At 40.3% G+C, this 21683-nt stretch overlaps 1 protein-coding gene across 4 annotated transcripts in view; it reads right to left on the bottom strand.

The window, feature by feature from the left end:
* Window positions 1–1987: 1987 nt before the first annotated feature.
* The window catches only part of arvcfb (ARVCF delta catenin family member b), a 128717-nt gene continuing 109021 nt past the window's right edge, over window positions 1988–21683 (bottom strand). The window contains exons 10-18 of one of the 4 annotated variants that reach the window (XM_083979489.1): window positions 19719–19846; window positions 17690–17840; window positions 16646–16838; window positions 14743–14854; window positions 13707–13794; window positions 12413–12466; window positions 10634–10725; window positions 8111–8223; window positions 1988–4471 (exon numbers count right to left, since the gene is read on the bottom strand). In XM_083979489.1, the coding sequence (XP_083835615.1) occupies window positions 8122–8223; window positions 10634–10725; window positions 12413–12466; window positions 13707–13794; window positions 14743–14854; window positions 16646–16838; window positions 17690–17840; window positions 19719–19846 (920 nt within the window). In that variant the 3' untranslated portion in view covers window positions 1988–4471; window positions 8111–8121. The remainder of the gene's footprint in view (window positions 4472–8110; window positions 8224–10633; window positions 10726–12412; window positions 12467–13706; window positions 13795–14742; window positions 14855–16645; window positions 16839–17689; window positions 17841–19718; window positions 19847–21683) is intronic. The other 3 variants (XM_083979490.1, XM_083979491.1, XM_083979492.1) reach the window with 3 other exon arrangements.

The raw sequence follows: 21683 nt of genomic DNA on the forward strand, positions 1-21683 counted from the left end.
CTATGTAACTACCACTATCACTACTAATACTACTACTACTACTACTACTAATATTAATAATAATAATAACAACAACAACAACAACAACAACAACAATAATAATAATAATAATAATAATAATAATAATAATAATAATAATAATAATAATAATAATAATAATAATAATAATAATAATAATAATAGGCTAATGATAATAATTTATAACAAATGAAGTTAAACAATAATGAACAAATAAATAGGAACAACAAAACTAAAGTTTAATGAAGGTAAAAAAGGACTCATGCATTCCTTAGAGAGGCTCTGATATGACGATCGGCCCAGATGACCTCAGACTTATGTTGTTAAATTTAAGAAAATAAGTAAAGACATTAATATCAGAGGGTCAAATATATGAATGTACAAATATGTCAAGATTGAAAATGACTGTATAAAGCCTACTGTAGCCTATTGCTTCTAATGTAAAAAAGTATGCCAAAACTAACAGAATCACGTGCAAAAAAGTAACATGTCCTTTACTTTAATGATTCAGTACACAGTTTTGTTATAGAAATTTGGTTTGTGGCGTGAAGCATGTTACGTCAGTGTCAGTGCAAAATAAGAACACGTTGCACGTTAAACATAATTTAAAATGGCTTCTAGTTCCAGGGCAGATGTCATAGCTTACTCAAACACTTTCTATAACTGAGCCAAATGCAAGCCATTGTATAAAACAGTAATGGTTTAAGACAGGATGTTGAAGAGGCCTTTGAAGACACTTTCCCAGTTGCACTCATTTTTCGCTCATTATCATAGGGATTTTAGAATTGTCACTTGTTTCATATTCATAGTCTAAATTTTCAGATCCTGTACTTCCTTCTGTCATGACTAAAAATATAACCAACTGAAATCAGGCTGCCAAAGATTCAGACCCTTGGGAAAGTGTATGTTCTTCAGAAGCTCAGTGCTGCAGGAGTTAGAGGGAATCTAACGGTTTGTTCAAGGATAACTCAGTAGGCGTTAACATGTAACTCGAAGGTTTAAACCCTGGTCAAAAGGTTTATACTTGCTCTGCTTAGGACACAAGCCTTACACAGTAAACACTATGCTATATGGTATTACAATACTATGAACCATTTTTTCTCTTAGTTAGGACCAAATGTTTAAAATTAGAAGAACTGACCAAAACATTCAAGGTATACTGCATTTATACCTATATACTCCAACAATAAAGTGGTATTCCACAGTCAATACTTTAACGCTTAAAATTCCACCGGTTGATTTGAGCATTGTAGTCTGTCAGGTGCTGTGAGATGACTGAAGACCTTGAATCTTACTGGAAATTAATGACATCATATGAAATAAAACACAAGTGCAGGCAACAGCTTCTTTCCAGGCATGATTTATTGAAAACACACCAAATTTATACTCTACAAACCAGTATTTTTCCGTTATGTTTAACAAGCGTAATATTTGCCTCTGGGTATTAGTAAAATTAACATAATACATTCTGTCACTGTGGCATCGCTTCTGCTCGCTACGAAAGCATTAACAATTTTACTCCTCTAGGAAATCAAAACCATTTTTTGAATGAGTCTATTTTTTAAAAGTTTATAATACAATGTAATACAAGGCAGAAACTGCACCAACAGTCTAAACTACTCGGATTTGGAAGGAAGGTGTGGTTGGGGTTGGGATTGGGGGTGAGGGGGGGTGCAGAACGAATGAGTGAGCAGAGCGGAGGAGAAAAGGGAGGAGGGTTGACACAGGAGGAGATCAGGGGAGAGTTGAGCAGACGGGATGGAGAGATGACAGTTGAAAGGGAGCAATAAAGTTATATAAAACACACTTATCTTTATCTACCATGGAAAAGGTTAAGGCACATGATAGGTACAAACACATCTGCTACTGAGTAGTACAGTTACTTTATTTTGACGGTCTTGAATCAGTTATATCTACATAGGTAGGTCTGTTTGATCCAATGTGTGTCTCTGTCCTGCATTTATTTTACAGGTGCTTAGCTTTTTATTTTGTAAATGTACAATGAGCTGCACATCCACGAAAACAAAACCCCTTTTTCTGAATACATGCAAATAAACCTCCGGGTCCTTTGGTTGTGGTACTGCATAATGCAGTCAGGAATAGACAGTCATATGGGTCTTTGTTGTGAGGGTTCAGTATTGTCCAATGAAAGCACACACCTCTGAGGACACACATAAGGGATGCTGGGTATTATAACTTTTTTTAACCTCTGAAATTAAAATTTATACAGTAAGTTTTTTTGTAGTTTATTGATTTTTACCACAACGTACATTTTTGTAAACACTGTGTAAAATATGCAAGCTTTATAAAGTCACATACGTCACAAAGAAAAATCAGACTTCAATGCAGGCACATGCCGTTCACCTTGATGACGCATGAGTGACACCAACTTGGACTGGACTCTCTTTCTGTCTCCTATTTGAGCTAAATCAGGAGACAGGAGGCTGGAAAGGAGACCGGAAACATAACCACTGGATTCTGAGTGCACCCTCACCAAGAAAGAGAAAAATGGCAATAAGATCTGTATCTCTGTGGTTCTCTATACCTCAACTGCCTGACCTATAATGTTGTAAAAATATATACTATATGACCCAACTTGAAGTTTTAATTTATACAGTGATACAACTTTTTTTTTAATTTTGAATATCCAGATCCACTCGTCCACCTATACTCTCTTCCTGCATACGAATGAATTAGTTAATATCCAAATGACACCACAAAAAAACTGGCACTTGGAAAGAATAAAATATAAACATCTGTACAGATTTTTCTTCATGCTCACGAATATTTCTCTTTAAGATGCACTGGTGAAGGAGGATTCAGGGTTGGTGGTAACTTGGTCTGAATGCACTGGGAAGAAAAATGAAGGGGCTTGTATTAACACTGCCATCTCTTGTCTATCCCATCACCTCTGTCTGACCCCTTGACCCTCCATATTTTCTGGATCAGAGATGCAGGGGCTACCAGACAATGTGTAGTCAACGCCTTTAGAAAGAACACTGCAGATAAACTTTTTTCTGTAACTTTTTTTTTTTGACAAATACAAAATATAAATAGGTGATCGTCTGCGTAATGCGACAATATTTGACACAGATTTAAGTTACGTTGTTATTTCTTGCTTACAAACATGGTGAGCCTTTATCAAATGAGATGTGCTTTCCAAACAATGTGATATTAATATACAACTAAGAAGTCTGTCAATTTTTGTTTGCTTTTTTCCTTCATTTTTCATTTTTTTTGTTCCTTTTGACCCTAATATACATTTATATAAAACCCAACAAAAAATAAAAATGCTTTAAGATCTACCCTTTCAACAAGAGAACAATCTTATGCCTCTCTGTTCAAAAACACAAATCATTTATAAACAAAATGCCTTATATCCTCTTTAATACACATCATTGACAAAGAACAACCAACCAGGATACTCAAGGAACCATGTCGCTACACAACTGAAGTGGTTACATACGTAACCACAGCTCTGTGACTGAAAGTCAACATGCAACTTGGCTCATACATGTTGATCACGATAAAACAGAAAGTCTTTCCATTGTATCTTACTTTTTCAATGCAGTGTAATCAAAACCTGTTGATCCATTTCACGTACACACTTTGTCACTTTCCTTGCTCTAGACCACAACTTGCAGACTCCATATTTTCTCAAATAACCACCAACAATAACCACCTGTTAACCACTTTTGATTTCAAAGCATCTCAGTGCACTTTTTTTTTTTTTTTTTGAAAAAACACAGTGAACCAAATGGATTGTAAATCTATGAGAGCAGCTGCTGGGAGAACATGTTTATCCACTATGCTACAGCTCTTCTCAGGCTCGGTTTCTTTCCTTTTACCTTTCCTTACTCGTGTCCATCCCACCATTCTCAAAACAAACATTCAGTGACCTTCAAACACAACCAGTCCAAACCTGTTCAATTCAAAACACCAAAGCTCAGCATCAAACTAAAATTCTCCAAAACCCAGAACATTGGGGGGATAATCTTCTATCATACATGAAAAGTAAAGGTAAAAATATCCATTTTCCATCTCTTCTCCCACAGGTTTCCTTCCAGCACACGTTTCTTTTCTTTTCTTTTCACTTCCTTCACTTCACTTTGCCATCCCGCCACGTGTCCATTCCTTCAACAGCACCGGCCTCTGTCCGTTTCTTGTCACTGGTAGAGCTCACCAAGAGTCAACACTGTAAAATTCACATGATGTCCAGTGGGAATGTAGATATGAGAAAGTAGTAGGAGAAGTCACTTTTAACTCTTTTTTTATTTTCATTTTTCTGAAAAGCATGAGAATGCAGGCTGTTGCTGGGTAGTCGCTGTTGTGATCATTATTTTTTTTAAATCCTCTTTTCTGTACAAAGTCCAACTCCAAAGATAAGCTCCATGTGAAATGGCAGTGGTGATATGAGAGATCCTCTTCTAGCTGGGGTGATGCACTTTTAAGCCTGGAGCAAATGGACAAGAGAGAAAAAACATCAGAAGAACACTTCTACCGAGTTAGAAATAACAGTCAGTGAAGAGTTTCAGTCCAAACGCTGCTTATATACACTGTAAAAAATGACAAATGTAAAATATGTATGTATAGACCCTTTCAGAGAGTATAAACAAAGACAGGTGTTACCAAGGATACTAATTAAGGCTCCATTCCATTTAGTGTACCAGAGCGTTTTCTAATGAGCCACACCTGTCTTTGTTTAAAGGGTCTATAATGACTTAAAGGACAAGTCTGGTAATATTTAATGTTTTTGTTATTGTCTTCAAGTTCCATGAAAAGACCAATATCAAATGTGTCTTTCAACACCTTCAAGACATCCTTAGTGTGGCATTCATCCCCAACCTCATTTTGTCTAATGTAAAACTGTGGGATCTGTATGTGGAAAACAGGTGTGTGTAATGTGAAACAAGCCACTCTTAATTACAGACAAACCCACAGAGAATTAGTACTCAGTTGGCAAGAAACAAGACCTGAAATGAATGTAATTAGTGTTGTTGTATCAATGAGGTGATAATATGCCTGTGCTGTGTCTACATCTAATTGTGCTGCCTTCATGGCCAAGGGAAGATACAGTAACTGAACTCTGTTCACCAGTGACTGAAGTTACCAAACCAGATATGTAACAATTCTAACAGAATTGGTGAACGCTGTTTTCATCATTAACTTTGGCTAAATAGATAATACTTGTTACTGCCATTGTTGATTTTGGTCTTTTCATGGGATTTGTTGACAATAAGAAAAATAACCATCCTGTTTGTCATACTAAAATTCAGTTTTTCATAGTTGGATCACTGATTAAGAATTTGGACTGAAATTCTCAGTTCAATTCCACTTATGTAAGATGGCTAGACTGTTACTTGGCATAATAACTGTCAAAACATGCTCTAATAATGACAGTCCAGATGGCAAATGGAGTGGAGAAAAGAGACGGCAAAACAGATGCTGCGTGTGCTGGAGTGGAAATGACTTACCTGATGCTAATTCTTTCTTTTACCTGTAGCGGTTGTTTTTTAATAAAGTGGCAAAATCATAATGTGTACCAAAAAAATCATCTAATTTCTCTAGAGCCACCCTATGATGTATTTCCTAATGCAATGGATGGAGATGAAAGGAGTTGGACAGACTGCCACTGACAGAGACGACTGAGACAGGAAGATGACAATGAGGAAGACGGTGAGGTCTGATGGGAGGCTGCTGCAGCACAGGAGAGGACAACAGAGGTGAGGAGGAGATAGAGATGCTGCAGGTACAACAACGACAACTACTGAAGGTCACCGAGATCATCTGGCACTGGCAGTCTCGCAAAAGCCATTTATTGGGCATTAAATAGTGGGACAGTTTGGGGAATTCACTCAGACACTCACAAAGTCTGAGGTCGGACAGTTTTCCTCTCTTCCATTGATATCCTTATGAATTGTGTAAGATTTTACAACTGTTTACAGCTGTGGTGTATGAGCATGAAAAAAGCAACAAACTAAGACATTCACCTGTCTTCGGATCCGTAGGGACGTTTTAACAAAACAATGTCTTCAATGGAGAAAACCCTTTCCACAGAAAGCTTTCATTAGTGGATTTAGTGGCTCTATTCTGTGAAACTGATGAAAGCCTCCTGCTGAAACACACTTGACTCTCTCTGAGAGACACTTTATGAAATCTCTCAATCCACAGAGAAGCTGAATTTCTATCTTTGTCCAACTTAATTAGACATCTACAGTATGTTACATAAGAAGCCACTCACAAATCCTTTATACTATAGATTTTATATAAAATATTCAAACTATGGTAACAACTGCTGATATCACATTGCATGTCATTTGAATTCATGTTGCCTCATGCTCACATGAATTCACATTACATCTCTGTCTCCTGCATATTATATGAGAGTTGATAATGTGTGAATGTGTGTGAATGCATTGTATGTGTTGGCTCTCCTCATCACCAAATCAGCTTACATGAATTATTTATCTGAGTTCATCTTGCTTTGACCCAGGAAATTGTCTGTACGGAAATGTAGAGATTGTGTGTATGCATATGCATGTGTGTATGTGTATGTGTGTGTGTGTGTGTGTGTGTGTGTGTGTGTGTTTGTACGCGTGAGCACAAATCTGTTCCTTTCTCTCTATCGCTTTTCATTAAGGGATAACTGAGTCTCTGGAGGATCCATCTGGAGTGCAGAAGAATGATTCCCCTTCATCATTTGCCACCACTTTCAGCAAAGGCTGTCAGGGGAAGCAGTGAGTGAAGCTAGGCGTACATTTCAATCAGACAGGTGGTGCTGAATTGTAAACACACACCAAAGCCTGTCTGCTGTTTATGTGTATTACAGAGAGGAGAAGTCACAATGTCGTTGTTTTTTTTTTTAAACAGGTGTGTTGAAAATGTGTGTTTACTGCGAAAGCAATATTAAAACACAAACTCAGTATCCAGAGAGCCCTGCACTCCTTGGTTACTGTTACTATGGCTTCCTAGCTTTCTGTTTCCACACAGGTGCAAAAACTGACTGGATGTTTGGCCCTTGAAATTGAATGTAAATTTTGAAACTACAGAGATTTCACTGTGCACAAGAGCACTGCTAAAACAAGAAAAAGATACAATTCCTGCTAGATGTTGCTAGTTTGGTAGCAACTCACACTACTGTAATCTTGGCTCCTTGAGTTGTTCATAAATACTTTCCCCTTGGAATTCTTATCACACTGACTTGAAACTGTGAATCTTTTCTAAATGAAAAATTAAGCATTGTGACAATGACAGGTAATGCACCAGGAATTAATCAGTACCCTCACCAGCTTATGTAGACATGGAAATAAAGGAAGTTAAGTACTGTGAGGGAAATATTGAATATCATTCTCATATTCCAGTTAGATAGTTTTTTTGTGTTTTCAAACTAAATGTTAAAAGTTAGGCTGCCAGCTTCCACACACTGGGTGAATAACACACAGTGGATGTGCATGTACAAACATGGCATTCATTCTACTGGTTTTTGGACAAGCTGGAGAAAAAAGTGCTTCAAACTCAAAACTCCTTTCAGTGCAAGGCGCTGCAGCCCTTCCAGCTCACACACACCACTCCAACATGGGAAGAAAACTGCTTCTGTTCCCACTTCCAGCTGCTGTCAGTGTTTGAGAAAGGAGTTTAGCTGGCGCTCAATTAAACTGTTACAAATGAAGCATGCTTTAATTAAAATCCACCCCAGCATTTTGTTAAACTGAAACCCCGACGTCAGGCTGTGATTGTGGTTTTTTTTTTGTAAGTTTTTAATCTTATAATTAAATTGTTTTGAGCACTACCTTTCCCTCAATCGAAGCATTCATGGGCGCACAATAGGAGTTCAATCATGCAGCAACTATGAAACTGTCGATAATATCGAACATTTTGAAACCTTACAAGTCATTTTCAAATTAATTTCAATGAAAAACCAAGGTGACTTCACCAGCTGGCTGCTGTGGGTGCAGCAGAACTACTGTACATGTGAGGATGAAAGGGAAAAAGGCGGAAATGATGAACAAACAGGGAATGACAGGATGCTACAATCCAACTCAATAGGTGAAGGTTGTTATTAATTGTTGTGCTTTTATTTTTTAAGACCTACCATGCATGCATTTAGACCCAGGAGTCAACAGGCTGGGGCTTAACATCACAAGCGTCCACCAGACTGACCGCAGGCCTGTTAGTCCTGATATAGTGTTTCCTATTTGTGTCATTCTGTGGCCACAGGAGGACGGGTTAAAAAAAAAAAAACACAGCAAAACAAAAAGAGGTCAATACATTTCAGAAATACACACACACGCGCACATAAATACACATGCATCCAGGATCAGAGAAGCCAGTGTTAGTTCCCTGCCTTCAGGAAAGCTTGGAAAGAAGTCAGAGTGATTACAAAACAGCATACCAAAACATGCAAATGAAAGAGGGAGAGAGAGAGGTTTCACAGCCAAGTTGCATTCAAAGCGGGCAGAACACCTCTGGGAAGTACAGACGGCAGACTTAGAAGACAGCTTTGGAGTTACGCTCGAAGGTCTGTAGACTCTGAAGACAAACACGACTATGTTGTGCTCCAGTTCAAGGCTTCAGAGCTGCTAAAAGCATCTGCCCATGTAAGAGCTGACAGTATGACTTCATTTCTAACAGGTTTAGTAGCTTAACGGTCAGTGTTGAGCTGGGTTTTTTTTCCTCCTGGTACATTTTGTGCTCAAACTGTCTCTTTAACTCTGTTCTTGTTTTAGTGTGAACACCTCCTGGACAGTAAGAAAACATCACATGACACTGAAACCTGTCACTGAAACCCAGAAGATGAAGATGATGCTTTAGTTGTGTCGCTAAACAGGTTTCAATACAGGATTTAGAAACAGCTTTCACAAAACTCTGATGATTCCTCAGATTATCCTTTGAAATACTGTAGCCCTATATAATAATAAACAAATCTATTAATTTAAATACACATATGTGTTGTATATAAATGTTATTTTTTATGACTGGAGGAAGCTCTTCCATAACAGAGCTGCAATCATTCTGAAAAAGTAAACTTCCTGTTTCGCCGCGGGCATCTTTGATTCCAGTCAACATTTTCAAACAGCTGCACTGACAGAACATCAATGACCATAAAAACTGCAAAGAGCAACTTAAAACCAGATGAAAATCTTGTTCATCAAGACCTCTGGCTGTTTAATGGTGTGGTCAGCACACACACACACACACAGTGATATCTGATGCCGTGGCCACAGATACAAAGGTGAAACACAACTGCTCAGTCAGGTACTGTAGGTGGAACAGGGATTTTCAGCCTGGTGTGAAGCTCCTCTGCAGCAGTCCCTCATGTACTTCAGTAAGTCAGTTTGATTGTGAGAGGTTAAGGAGCAAACATTGCTCATACAATATACTGATATTCAATTGACACAGAGATTTCTGAGTTTAAAGCATTCGTAGCCACAGTATAGAGCAGTGGTTTTCAAAGTGGGGGCCGGGGCCCCATGGGGGGCCGCTAGGGGTTCCTAGGGGGTCCTCAGCAAATTTGCGGTAAGATGAGAACAAATGCAGATAACAAAATTTTTAAAAAAGTATTGTATCTTGGGCATTATTATAAAATCTTATTTATGATAATATAACATTGAAACCTTATTTGCCATGCTCATCTTTCTAATTGCCTGCCAGACAAATTATCATTCATGACATCATGACTATTAACTGCTAACTGTTTCAAAACTTGTAAAGGGGGTGCCCGGCCAGAAGCTAATGCTATTGGGGGGCCTTGCCATGGTATAGAGTACATTATCTGATAGTGTCCCAGATATTGACTAATACCACAGAAAAACATTTTGTTGTAATTTGTAATCCTTTCAAAATGCCACTAAAACCTTGGAAAGATTTTCAAGTGTTAGTTTCAACATGCATAGATAAGCAGAAACTGTATATGACTAACAACTAAAGAGACGCCTACAGTACCAACTAACATTATGCACTCTTTATTGTGGTTGTTTTGTAATCCCACAGGCACATCCCATTAATCGAGTTCTAAAGAAGATCAAATATAAAGTAGAAAAAGCGCTGGAGAGTCTTCCGACACACGTCAGATGTTCTCTCTCCATTATCCTGCGACTCCTTGTCGAGGGTGGATTGCCAATCAGCTCCACAATAAACAAACTGTGGCTGCTGCTGTATAATCACCAGACAACCACCTGATAATGCGGCAGTCTGTTCACTGCCAAGGCAAGGGTCGTCTCCACGAGGAGCGCTTGTTGGCGGCTTCTTTTAATCAGTCTCCGATTAATTACTTTACAGACACCAAAAGCTTACACTCAATTAACTGGTGGCTCGCAGATCTGACGCTCTCCACAGCGCCGAGCTGCAGCAGGCAACATTAACAGAGAACGACAACTTCCAGCCTATTTAAAGAATCAGTAGGATTAACAGCCTCTAATGAGGACCACCACAGAAAACATGAGGAGGGAGAGAGAGACAGAAAGGAAGAAACAGAGGGAGAGAGAGAGAGACAGAGAGAGAGAGAGAAAGAAAGAAAAAGAGATAGGGAGAATGAGAGATAATAGTTCAGTGAGGCATCATTATCTGGTCCTCTATCCCTCGATCCCACCACAGATCAGAGAGGGCCTGTCTGTACCTTTAATGGCTCCCGCTCTGTCAGGTCCACTGAGCCGTCGCCCGCCTTGTATTTGCAGTCCTTGTCCCTCTGGTCAATGGTAGAGTAACCATCTAATGAGGGAAGAGAACAACAGTCAGCTAATTCTCTCTCCATCCTTGATGAGAAATAAAACCTTGAAAGGCATCGTGTTATTTTAATTTGTGTCGAAGGACAGAGAGGTTTTCTGCTGGACACAGAAAAGTATAATAAAGATACCAGTTTGAGCAAAGTCTTCACCTCTGTACCTCTTAAACAACAACTTTACAAAACAAAAAAATAAAGAAAAATAGAACCCTATTAACCTTCTAATCCACAAAATGATTGACATGTAAAAGAAAAAACATAATTTTGTAACAGTATCCACTCGAGTCTGTCACATCCGTCAGTTTCAGCAGTAATAAATCAAACTTTGATCACTTGTACATCTGCTCAGACAGAGTCAGATTCAATCACTTCTCCATGACTCAGTGTGAAGCGCAATCACACAAAACACCATGTTATCTATTCATTCATTCATATATTCATTAAAACTACTGATGGCAGAGCAATACAAATATGTTGTCACAGTGTATTATTCACACTGGGTGACATCACACAAATCATTTTTCTGATATGAGAGACCACACAAGTTAATGTGGGGACATCAGTGCTGTGCAACGAATCCATGCGAGATGTGGCTCAAATATTAGCAGTATGAAGCACTATGATTGGATGAAGATCTGTAATTAAAGAAAAACTTAATTTTTAAATATTTATTATTTTATATTTTTAGATATTTATGATTTAAGGTTTTTTTTTCCAATGTTGGCATTAGATTTTTCATATAAATCCAAGATCAACCAGTACCCTATATTAGTTGATCATACACATCAAGCCTACAGATAAAAATGCTGCTATATTCTTTGCATTTCAAATTGTATTAGTTGAATATTTCAAGTTGTTTGAAAAATACAGCACAGAATCATAATTTCTACTTTGCAGCTCTGAGTGTTTTCCTCAGGGTAATCCCTCTCTCCTTGTTGAAAATGTAAAAAGCCTCAAAAATAAATCAAATCTCAAAAAGTTTGAAATGCTACTTTGTGTCACTTTCAGCACAGTTCCTGCGGGGATCTTCAGATGCTGGATAAATAAAGACCCAGAGGCTTGAAGGTGAAGCTACATGATGCTGTCTCACCTAGGAGGGTGACTTTGAGTTGACTGTGAAAAACAACAACTGCAACATATGTAAATCAGATTACTTCCTCATTATAAAAACCCTTATTCTGTCACCTCCAAGAGACTCAATGTTGCTGAGGTTTTTATTAACGTAAGAAAAGAAGGACTGATAGAGTTGCACTTCTATAACCACAGGATTATTTACTCTGAGTACAGCACAGGAAATGTGCATGCAGATATATTCACGCAGTGTTTATTATGCAATAAGTGGAGAACCACCCACATCCTTTAGTGTCAAGCTTCTGATCAAAGCCCAGCTTTGTACAAACATCTTGTGAAGAGAGGGGTCTTGCATACAGCATCAAAGGGTGTCATGTCTGAAGCTCGGTCTGAAGCCATCGTACCGAGATCAGGAAGTTCAGTTATTTGAATTTTGAGATTAAATTAAAAAAAGAAAAAAAAACACATCTTGGCAACGCTTAGTGCTAGAGGAGATGTCGAATCACAGAAGAAACTACGGGACACTGCAGGCAGATTAGAGGGGAGCTAGCCTTGTTTTTTTCTTTTTTTGGGCTAAGGGCGATCATGCAGTCTGGCTCTTACCTGGACCCAGCTCATCCATAGGTATCATATCACCACTGCCACATTTCCTGGTGCCTGAAAAGCATTCATATGCCATTTGTACAAAAGCGGCACACACACAAACTGAGTCATTGAGCCAAAACGCTGCTGCTTTTCAGGGTAAATGGTTCTCGGCCAGTGATTGAATAAAGCAAACTGAGAGTGGGCAGGCATGAGCACCACGATAGATGTGTATGTATGGATGTAAATAGAAAAAAAAATAGAAAATAGAAAAAGGGGGCCATATAGTCAGAAAATCAGGACACTAACCTCTGCTAATGCTATTGACTCCTCTGTCAAAAAGATGTTTGTTGTTGGGCCAAAGTCCCCCTCCCTCTCCCACACTTACTGCTGCTGTTATAGATAACCTCCACCCCCGCTTTTCCAGAGACTCATTAAAGAGCGGAGGAACATTCATTTTATTATCCCTGACCTTATTACATCAATTTAAAACAAAAGGCAACATTTCAACATTTGTTCATATTCTTTCAACGCAAACTTTTTGAGGATGTCAGGTTTCAACAGCAGCAGGATGTTGTGTTCAAAGCTCCATTTCCCATTTAATGCTCTTTGTTTTGACTCCCCAACAATGAATGGCATCACTGCAACATGTAACACACCACAGCTTCACCACACAGGAGATGAGTAATAATGTGGCGAGCATGATGCTTAAATAGAGCCATGAAAAAAAAACAAAAAAACATACTCGTCCTCAGTGGGTGGACACACACTGAGCCCAGTTCTGTTCTCCAGCATGTGTTAGTATTTTGTCTAAACCTGTTTGAAGGACCAGAGGTGGGATACTCCATGTCAGGACAAAAGTGACAGGTCATTTATGTCATGTGACAGCTTGTACTGTGTTTGCAGCCAGGGCCTCTTAAAGGATCAATCTGGTTACATGATACAGTTTTTCAGTTGTCATGAAACTCAGTGAACAAATCAAGTTAACATAGACACTGTACTTTATTCCACGTGAGTTCCACATACACCAAACTGCTGCTGAATGAAATTGTTTAACACCAATGTGTGATGTTTACTGAGTGAGACTGTCTAAAACCTTCAGTGGAAATGACAGAATATTATAAAAAGGATATTTACTGTTTTTTTTAGGACTTTCCCAAGCTAATACTTTACATCGGTCCCTGGACTTGGTGGTGACAATAAATAATAACATTTATTTGTTCCTTATTTCCCTGCAGTATTTTCTACCTAATCCCACCCACTGGTCCTCTAAACAGGCAAACACGCCAGAAAATCCACACACACAGACACACACCTTGGTTCTTCTCCATCAGGGGTAGGGTGGTGTCGTCATAGCCTGGCTTGCCGTTCTTTGTTGCTTTAGGGGTGGCTGTCACTGTGGGCTGAGAGGTGACAGAGCAAGCAGCATGTTAACATCACACAACTCAAACACAACAAGTGGAACAAAGAGAACTTGTTGTTTCTCTTTATATGTTCAAAACACAAGTGTAACATAAAACATCCTCTGGCTATAAAAAGATTGAAGAGATGAATATGTAATGCCATATAAGTGTGCCACACACCAAACAATGCTACTTATACTTTCTGTTAAAGGGATAGTTCAACATTTTGACAAATTGGCCCATTGCCATAATTCCTATAGTTTTAGGAGTAGGTTCTGTACCTTTAATTGTCGTTGCAAGGTATTTTTAGAACGGCGGAGCAGAGCTGTGAGCTGTTCATACGTAGCTACGCTACGGAGGCTAATGGGATTTCTTAGTTTCCCTCATCAAACTCAAACTCATCAAATACAAAATCCAACAACTCCAAAACGCAAGTTGTGACCTGCACATTCACCACGCTATGAGATAATAACGGAACGTTACTAGACAGAGTTGTTTTCGAGGCAAATGCAGAGACTGCTTGGTGAAAAACTGCCTCCGACAGGAACGTGCATCAGTGGTTTTGCTTGAATTTACCTCGAAAACATCTCTGTCTTGTGTCTTGTAACGTTCCGTTATTATCTCATAGTGTGGCGAATGTGCAGGTCACAGCTTGTCCACCAGAGCATTTTGAGCCTCAATAGCGTAGCTCTGAGCAGCTCACAGCTCTGCTCCGCCATTCTAAAAATAGCTTGCACCGACAATTAAAGGTAACAAACCTACTGATTATGACAATGGGCCAATTTGCCAAAATGTTGAACTATCTCTTTCAGCAAATACCATCTTTTCAAACATGGAAAAGTGTTTTTCTCGAACATCAACTGATTGAATCTTTTTTTTTTTTTTTTTTAATCGGGATATCACATCAACAAACTTGACAAATCCCTCTGCATGAATATGTTACTGTACCTGAAAGTGGCTCTTGTTCCATCCGTCCTTGGTTAAAGCGTTTCTTAGCTCCTTATAGCTCCACACCGTTTGCAGCACATGGGACGCTGCCTTCGTTTCACGAGCTGATTGGCTGAAAGAACCACAACAAGGAAGAAAAAAATTTAAAAAACAACAAGAGCAATCAAAATCAGAAACCTCATCTAATCCCCAAAAACTATGATGGCTGGGTTGGTGACATAATCACACAGCGGCTGCTACAGTAATCAATCTCCTCATTCAAAGACTTCAAGTCCCCTGAGTGGCTTCAGGGTCTAGTTTTTAATTCATAGCCAGACGAGTGCACGTTTCCCTTCATTAGCCACCTCTAAGCCACCAGTATTAATTACATGTGGGTGGGGGTTCACTTCAAAGAAAGCTAATCTCAGTGGGGTGAGAGGAATCACTGCTATTTAGTGTTTGAATGAACGATGTATATTCATGCTGCTAGAGTGACTCTGTATGATCAATACTTCACCACAAGAGGACGAGCCTTTGAAAAGTGCTCTTCATCTTAAATTAATAGTGTGGGGTGGTGCAGAGCCACTTCGTTTTGGAAAGGCTGACATTATGATGATTGAGACACTTCTTAAAACATCGGCCATAATATCTGTTAGCTGCTCTTATCAGGTTGTTGAGGAGAACTTAGAGGAACAACTACTTGCTTACTGTTTTATGCAGCAGCTTCAGAGGCGCCCCTGTGTAACAATGCCCTCCAGTTCTAAAAGCCTGTTAATTAATGTGTGGAGGATAGTGGTGTGTGTGTGTGTGTGTGTGGGCTCAGGCTGGTTAGAGTATAGTACTGTGGTAGCCAAGCTCAGGCTATTAGAGACACATTACATTATCCTCCATGAATACTAATATGAAGGCTTATAATGCAAATTGCATTCAAGGTCACACTGTAATTATCAGTACTGTATACATACATGTCTCTGTGGTGTAGCCACAGTACTCTGGCATGGTGTACACACACATGAACACAGAAAGTCTCTTAGGTTCACTGCAAGCAACACAAACTATTTTTAACAGTAAACATGAATGACTGATAGTAAAAAGAAAAGGGCAATCACCTACAATTAAGCTACTGTGTGAATGAGTGTGTGTTTGGATAATCGGGTGTACAATAAAAAACACATTACTGCCCGTGTTGACAGTATAATTGGGAATGTGCCTTTTGGGTTCATACATGTGTGATAAAGTTGCCAAATTAATCCTCAACAAAATGGAACAACAGACTTAAAGCAGATATCAGCTTCACGGCCGTTTCGGCTAATGCTGCGTTCAAGGCAGGCTTTTGAAACCGTAAGTTACAGCTTCAAGTCACAACTACGACTTGGTAGCGTTCCAGGTAACCCGTAGCTCGTGTTTTTACCATCCTGTTGTCTGTGAAAGTTCCCTATAACGGCCACTCGTAACTTCCGACCCGTGAACTCGTACCAGATCGAACTGGTATGACTTCACAGGAAGGAAAAACACAAAGTACGAGTTTCTTTGAACGCACCATGAGTTAGCAGCCCCCGCCCTTGTCAGGCATCAATTGGTCCTCGTGCTACGTCACCACATTCACGCGCATCCCTTGGCTGCACACACAGCCCTTCATGCCGTTCTCTCTCCTCATTGGATAACACTTGTATCCCACAAGGAAAATTTTCTCCTCGGGTTACAGCAGAGCAGAGTGACGGAGAGACTCGTGTTTAGGCTGAAATACTTCATGTAAGTGATTGCTGACGGAAAATAGGACTATTTAGGACTTATATTAACAAAAACATTCCACTGATATCTGCTTTAATTTAATCCACATAAAACAATGCTAAGCTTTAGATTATGACTGTAATTTCATTTCTGTTACAATACTGTCTGTGAGACCTGTGTATGTGAGTCTCACCTGGTCCTGTTGATGGCCACCAGCTTCTCGATGGCCTGCGCCTGGATGAGGGAGCGGGCGTTTTCAGAGCTGTCGGTGACGATCTCGTGGATGGTGTTGAGGATGGCGACCACCGTGTCCTCCTCCAGGTTCTTAGCTGGTCGCTGCTGACCGCTGGGCAGGTTGCTCACCAAGTCCCGCATGGCATAACTTCCTGTAAGGTGGAGTTTATTTGTATATTATGGTTATCACATGGCTAAGAACATCAGATTACAGTATGTTAGATTGTCTAACTTAATTAAAGACCCTTATCTTTCAGGAAACAGTTAATTATTACACACAATGGGAAGATTTGTATCTGTCATTTGATAAACAATGATGGATAAACTTTGCAAAAATGACTAAATGACTTATTAAAATGGATATGAGAGCAGCTCTGTTGACAGGACTGAAAGATTAAGACCTTAAATGATCTAATTCTGTAGTAGTTATACAGATCAATACATTTTTTTGTTGTTGTTCTTGTTTTTCTTTGAGGTAATGCGGGAGATTATTTTTAGATTATTCTGTTATTATATTTAAGTGATAATATATGTATGGGTTTGAGTTTTTAATGGTATATTTGTGTTTATTTTTTGAATGTTGTCATTATTTTGAGTCTGATGTAGAGGATTTATATCCTGTATCAGATGTATTTTCATTAAGTTTCATTATCATTCATTTACTGTTGTTGTAATGCCATGTTAATGTGTGGCAGGTAACAGCAACAGGAAGAACTGTGTAGCCTTTTTTTTTATTTGTCATAAAATGTGTCTTGTAATCTCATATGGGATGGGCCACAGTGGTGGCATGACACGAAAATAAAAATTCATTCATTCATTCATTCATTCATTTATTCATTCAACAGCTGTTATTATGACTATTCAAAACATTTTATTGTCCAAATTTTAAGTACAGTTTAATCTGACGCATTTGTAAGGCAGGTGTGTAAGCACTGGTTATGCAACAAGACTAAGGACATCATAGTGGCGTCTGATGTGTGTGTGGCATTAATAGAGTTTGTACCAATCAGGTCCTTGTTGCGGCGGTCGATGGACAGGTTGCGCAGGGCGATGGCCACGGCTCGGACCACCTTGTCGGAGTCGGAGCGCAGCAGCTCCACCAGGATGGGAAGACCTTTCTCTTTACGCACCGTGGCTCGGATGTAGTTGGACCACTGTGGAGGAGAGAGAGAGAGAGAGAGACAGAAGCGTGTTGTGACTGCTTTTTTTTATGAATTCAACCTTTCACCTCTGGAGGAGGCTGAGTGAGCGCACGCTGTCGGTAGCATCCTGTTTGATATTCATGCGGACCTACAGAATCCCACCAAGGAGCTGCCCAGCATGACCACGCGTCTCTTCTTTAGAGCACTGGGAAAAGCTCCGGTGGAGGAGTCCAGGTCACCTCCACAACACCGGTCCAGGGAGGAGAATCATTCACTCAGGAACTACCAGACGGCTCAGCACCGCTCCCCGGTCCTGACTAATTCACAGCATTACACAGTGGGGCTCTGAATGGACATGTGATATAATTTCCCTTAATTTAAACATCAGTAGATTTTACTTCTCTTTTTTTTTGTAACATGAAACATTAAGATTTACATAAAAGAGTTTCTCATCCCCCCCCCCCCAGAGATGTAATTAAGTAGAGGACAGGTGGAGCTGAGCCACCAGGTGGCAGTAGAGGGCCTCGGAAAACAGACCAATCCAGTGACACAGAAAAAAGGCAGTAGCAGAGAACGAGGTGGATTTAAAGGAGAAGCTCTGATATCCTCCCGGGAAGCAGGGACACGCTTTGTCCAGCGACCAGATGTGCCAGTGTGATGGGTTTCCGGCTGCATGGGTTTGTGAGCTCGGCCAAGAATCCCGATCAGCTTCCACTGGGAGAAGGAACGCCAAAGGAAGGAAGGATTTCTCCTCAAAATGCCCACCTTAGCTGAAAATCACTACTATTGAATTATTCAGAGCGCTACATGTGAGAGTCAGGGCTGGATGTTAACTCATGAAACTAAGAAAAAAAAGGAGTCGAAGTGTTTTTTCCCCCCTGCCTCTCCAGCTGCTGGTGGATTCAGAGGACAGAGGGATGTGTTTACAGTCTGACACACGGGTGTTAAGAGAGGTGGCGTCATGATAATGCTGCCGTGGGCTGAGTGCAGCCAGTCTGCTGAAAAACATAAGTGACCGCTCTTTGCCTGCGGTGCTGCGCGTAAACTGGCATCTGACAACTGGCCTTCCCCGTTGATAACTCACTGCTGCCGACCAGCCAGACGGCCTCTCAGCAGCTCCACAGCCGCGACAAATGGAATAAATGTCCAGGCCTCGCTGAAGAGCTCCTCACACCGTCCATCATCACAGGCAAACATCTACCAGAGATGAGAGTGTGCTGGGCAAGCCCTTACACTATGTAGGCATGATATGAAGAAAGGTATTAACAACGAAAAGGGTTTGTCTACCATACATCTGTAAAGTAAAATTACATTTCCAGTGCTGGCTTCTCAGAGATACTTTGGCTGCTCAGATCTCTGTGTTGCCAGTGCAATGTTCCTTTTTCTTGTTTTGAGCCCCCAAACATCCTGGCAATCAATTTTTGATAAAGATTTCACTGGCGGAGCAGCCTGCTGCCTGCTGGTGTTGTGCTTTTTTCCTTCAGCTCTACCTCTTGTAACACAGTCGCTATATGGTTTCATAGACACAATGCAACCCATGTACATAGAAGCTGTGCAATATATAGTTTTACAGACTCAATGCAAACCCTATAAGCTGTGTAATATATAGTTATAGATACAATGCAAACCCTATAGAAGCTGTGTAATATATAGTTTCAGAGACACCGTGTATTTGCACCTAGTTAAAGTGTCTCGAAGCATCTCTGGAGGCAGGTCTGTTTTGATCCTGTTTGACTATATATAACATTTTTTCTTTGATCTCACTCCAAAATGTCAGCTTTTGAAAGGACAGAATGATGAGAACAGGATAGATCAGGTGGAATACATGAATAAAGAAGTCAGTGTACACATGGTGTACCCTCCCCCGACCCGACCCGACCCTGAACTCACGGTCCACTGTCCAGCGCTGAGGTTCTGCAGAGCCCCGGCAGCGGCCTCCAAAGTGTTGTAGTTCTGGCTCTCGGTCAGCAGAGACAGGTAGAGCCTCACCACCTCAGGCTGATACAGCAGCTCGAAGCCTGGAGGGAAATACAGGAGAAACACACAGACCGGTCAAAACTCCCAGGCACGACACAAGCCAATTAGGCTGAGAGAGAGGGTACGGGCAGTTACAGCGCTGAGATTTATCTCAAGACTATAGGGAGGGCTCTCTGGCACGAGGGAACAGAGAAGTGTCTGATAACAGCAGAAAAACCTTGACAACAAACCACCGCCGATGGAAATGTATACGAGTCTGGAAAGCAGAAGCTGTCGATTCACTCCCACAATAGTAACACCTTAATGAAGAAATGCTGGCACTCTGTTTGGTAGTAATATGACAGCATGTTATGGCTGAGGATTATAAATGAGCAGAACACTAGGAGGAGAAAGTTATTGATCCGACAGCTCTGACCAAACTCAAAGTGTTTCAGAGGGACGTTTATCTCGCCAGCGCATGACACGTTTCACAACAGTCAATCATCAGGCCTCCTCTGTGATGGAAACCTAATTACATTATCAGCTATTAGACAGTGGAGGGAGGCGCAGGGAAAGACAGAGGCGCCAAATCACATCAAATCAAATTCATTCATCCAGCGTTTTTTTCCCCCTTAATTACGCACAAACAGGTGCAACACTAAGTGCTTTATAAAGAATCAGAAAGACACACAATAATTAAATTAAGAGGACAGAGTCTGCTTATGTCTTCTCTCAAGGTCATTCTCAGCTGTTCACACATCTACAGCAGGAGGAGGAGGAGTCATACATTTTTTATGTCCGGATACATCAGACCAGAGGAAGCACACACACACCCAGACAGATTTCTAGAGCTACCTCGTAACTGGGATGCTTTACTTTACATCCAAATAATTGGTGGCATAGTTTTTACGGCATAAAGTGTTAAGTAAATGTATTTAGAGTGTGAAATCCAAACAAAGCCAGAAGTAAAGCTTCAACAAGGGCGCAGTCTGCTATTACTCACCGAGGCTTTAACAGGCTTCTGCTGCGTGGATCACCAGTTAGCTGATGCTTTGGAACTACTAGTGGCTAAAATCGTCTTTTACAGAAATACCGTTTCACCAGCAGCTTCCTTCCTATCCTCTACAACAGGACACAAGCAATTTCAAATCCCTTTTTCTATCCCTCTAGGCTCAAATTAAAGAAAACATAACCCACTGTTTCTTCCCATATCTTCTGAGGCCTATGTGATTCCAAGGTTTCTATTTGAAAACCCCTGTATTATGTGGGCAGAGATATATGGAAACCCTATTTGATTGATGCACAAGGGCTGACAAAGCCCTCAGTACATTTGTGAGAAGTGGAAAATGAGAATGCTTTTGTAAAATGAATGTGACTTAAAAGTATGAATAACAACCCTCAGAAGGGCATCTTCAGGTAACATCTCCTTTTTTTTATTGACTTCATTTGTTGAGTAGAAGGAAAAAGAACAGTGTGGGAGGAACAGTGTCAGATTTGTGCTTGACAAGTACAACGGAAACACACAAATTGACATTTGTGCCTCCAAATCCACATCTCACACCCATAATTTGCAGAAAGCAGAAGCCTGTGCGTACCCTGCGATTGCCAGATTCAGACACAGCAACATAGTTGTTAACACTCCAAAGGAAGGGTTTTTCATCTCTGTGGTGTTCCTCCCGCACCACAATGTGTGTACGCGTGGGTGTGTGGATGATGGGGGGGGGGGTGTGGTGCTGGGTCGGTGGATGTTACCGTAGGTGCTGCTTGAGAAATCTTCTTTTCAAAAGAAGCAGCAGACGCAGGAGTTGTTCCAGTTGTAACCATGTGCTCCAACATGAATCACATCAATAGGTTTTCTGAGGCGGTGACGCAAGAGGGAAGAGTCTGCAAACCAGACAC

The sequence above is a fragment of the Trachurus trachurus genome (assembly GCF_905171665.1).
Source record: "Trachurus trachurus genome assembly, chromosome: 9".
NCBI classification, from domain to species: domain Eukaryota; kingdom Metazoa; phylum Chordata; class Actinopteri; order Carangiformes; family Carangidae; genus Trachurus; species Trachurus trachurus.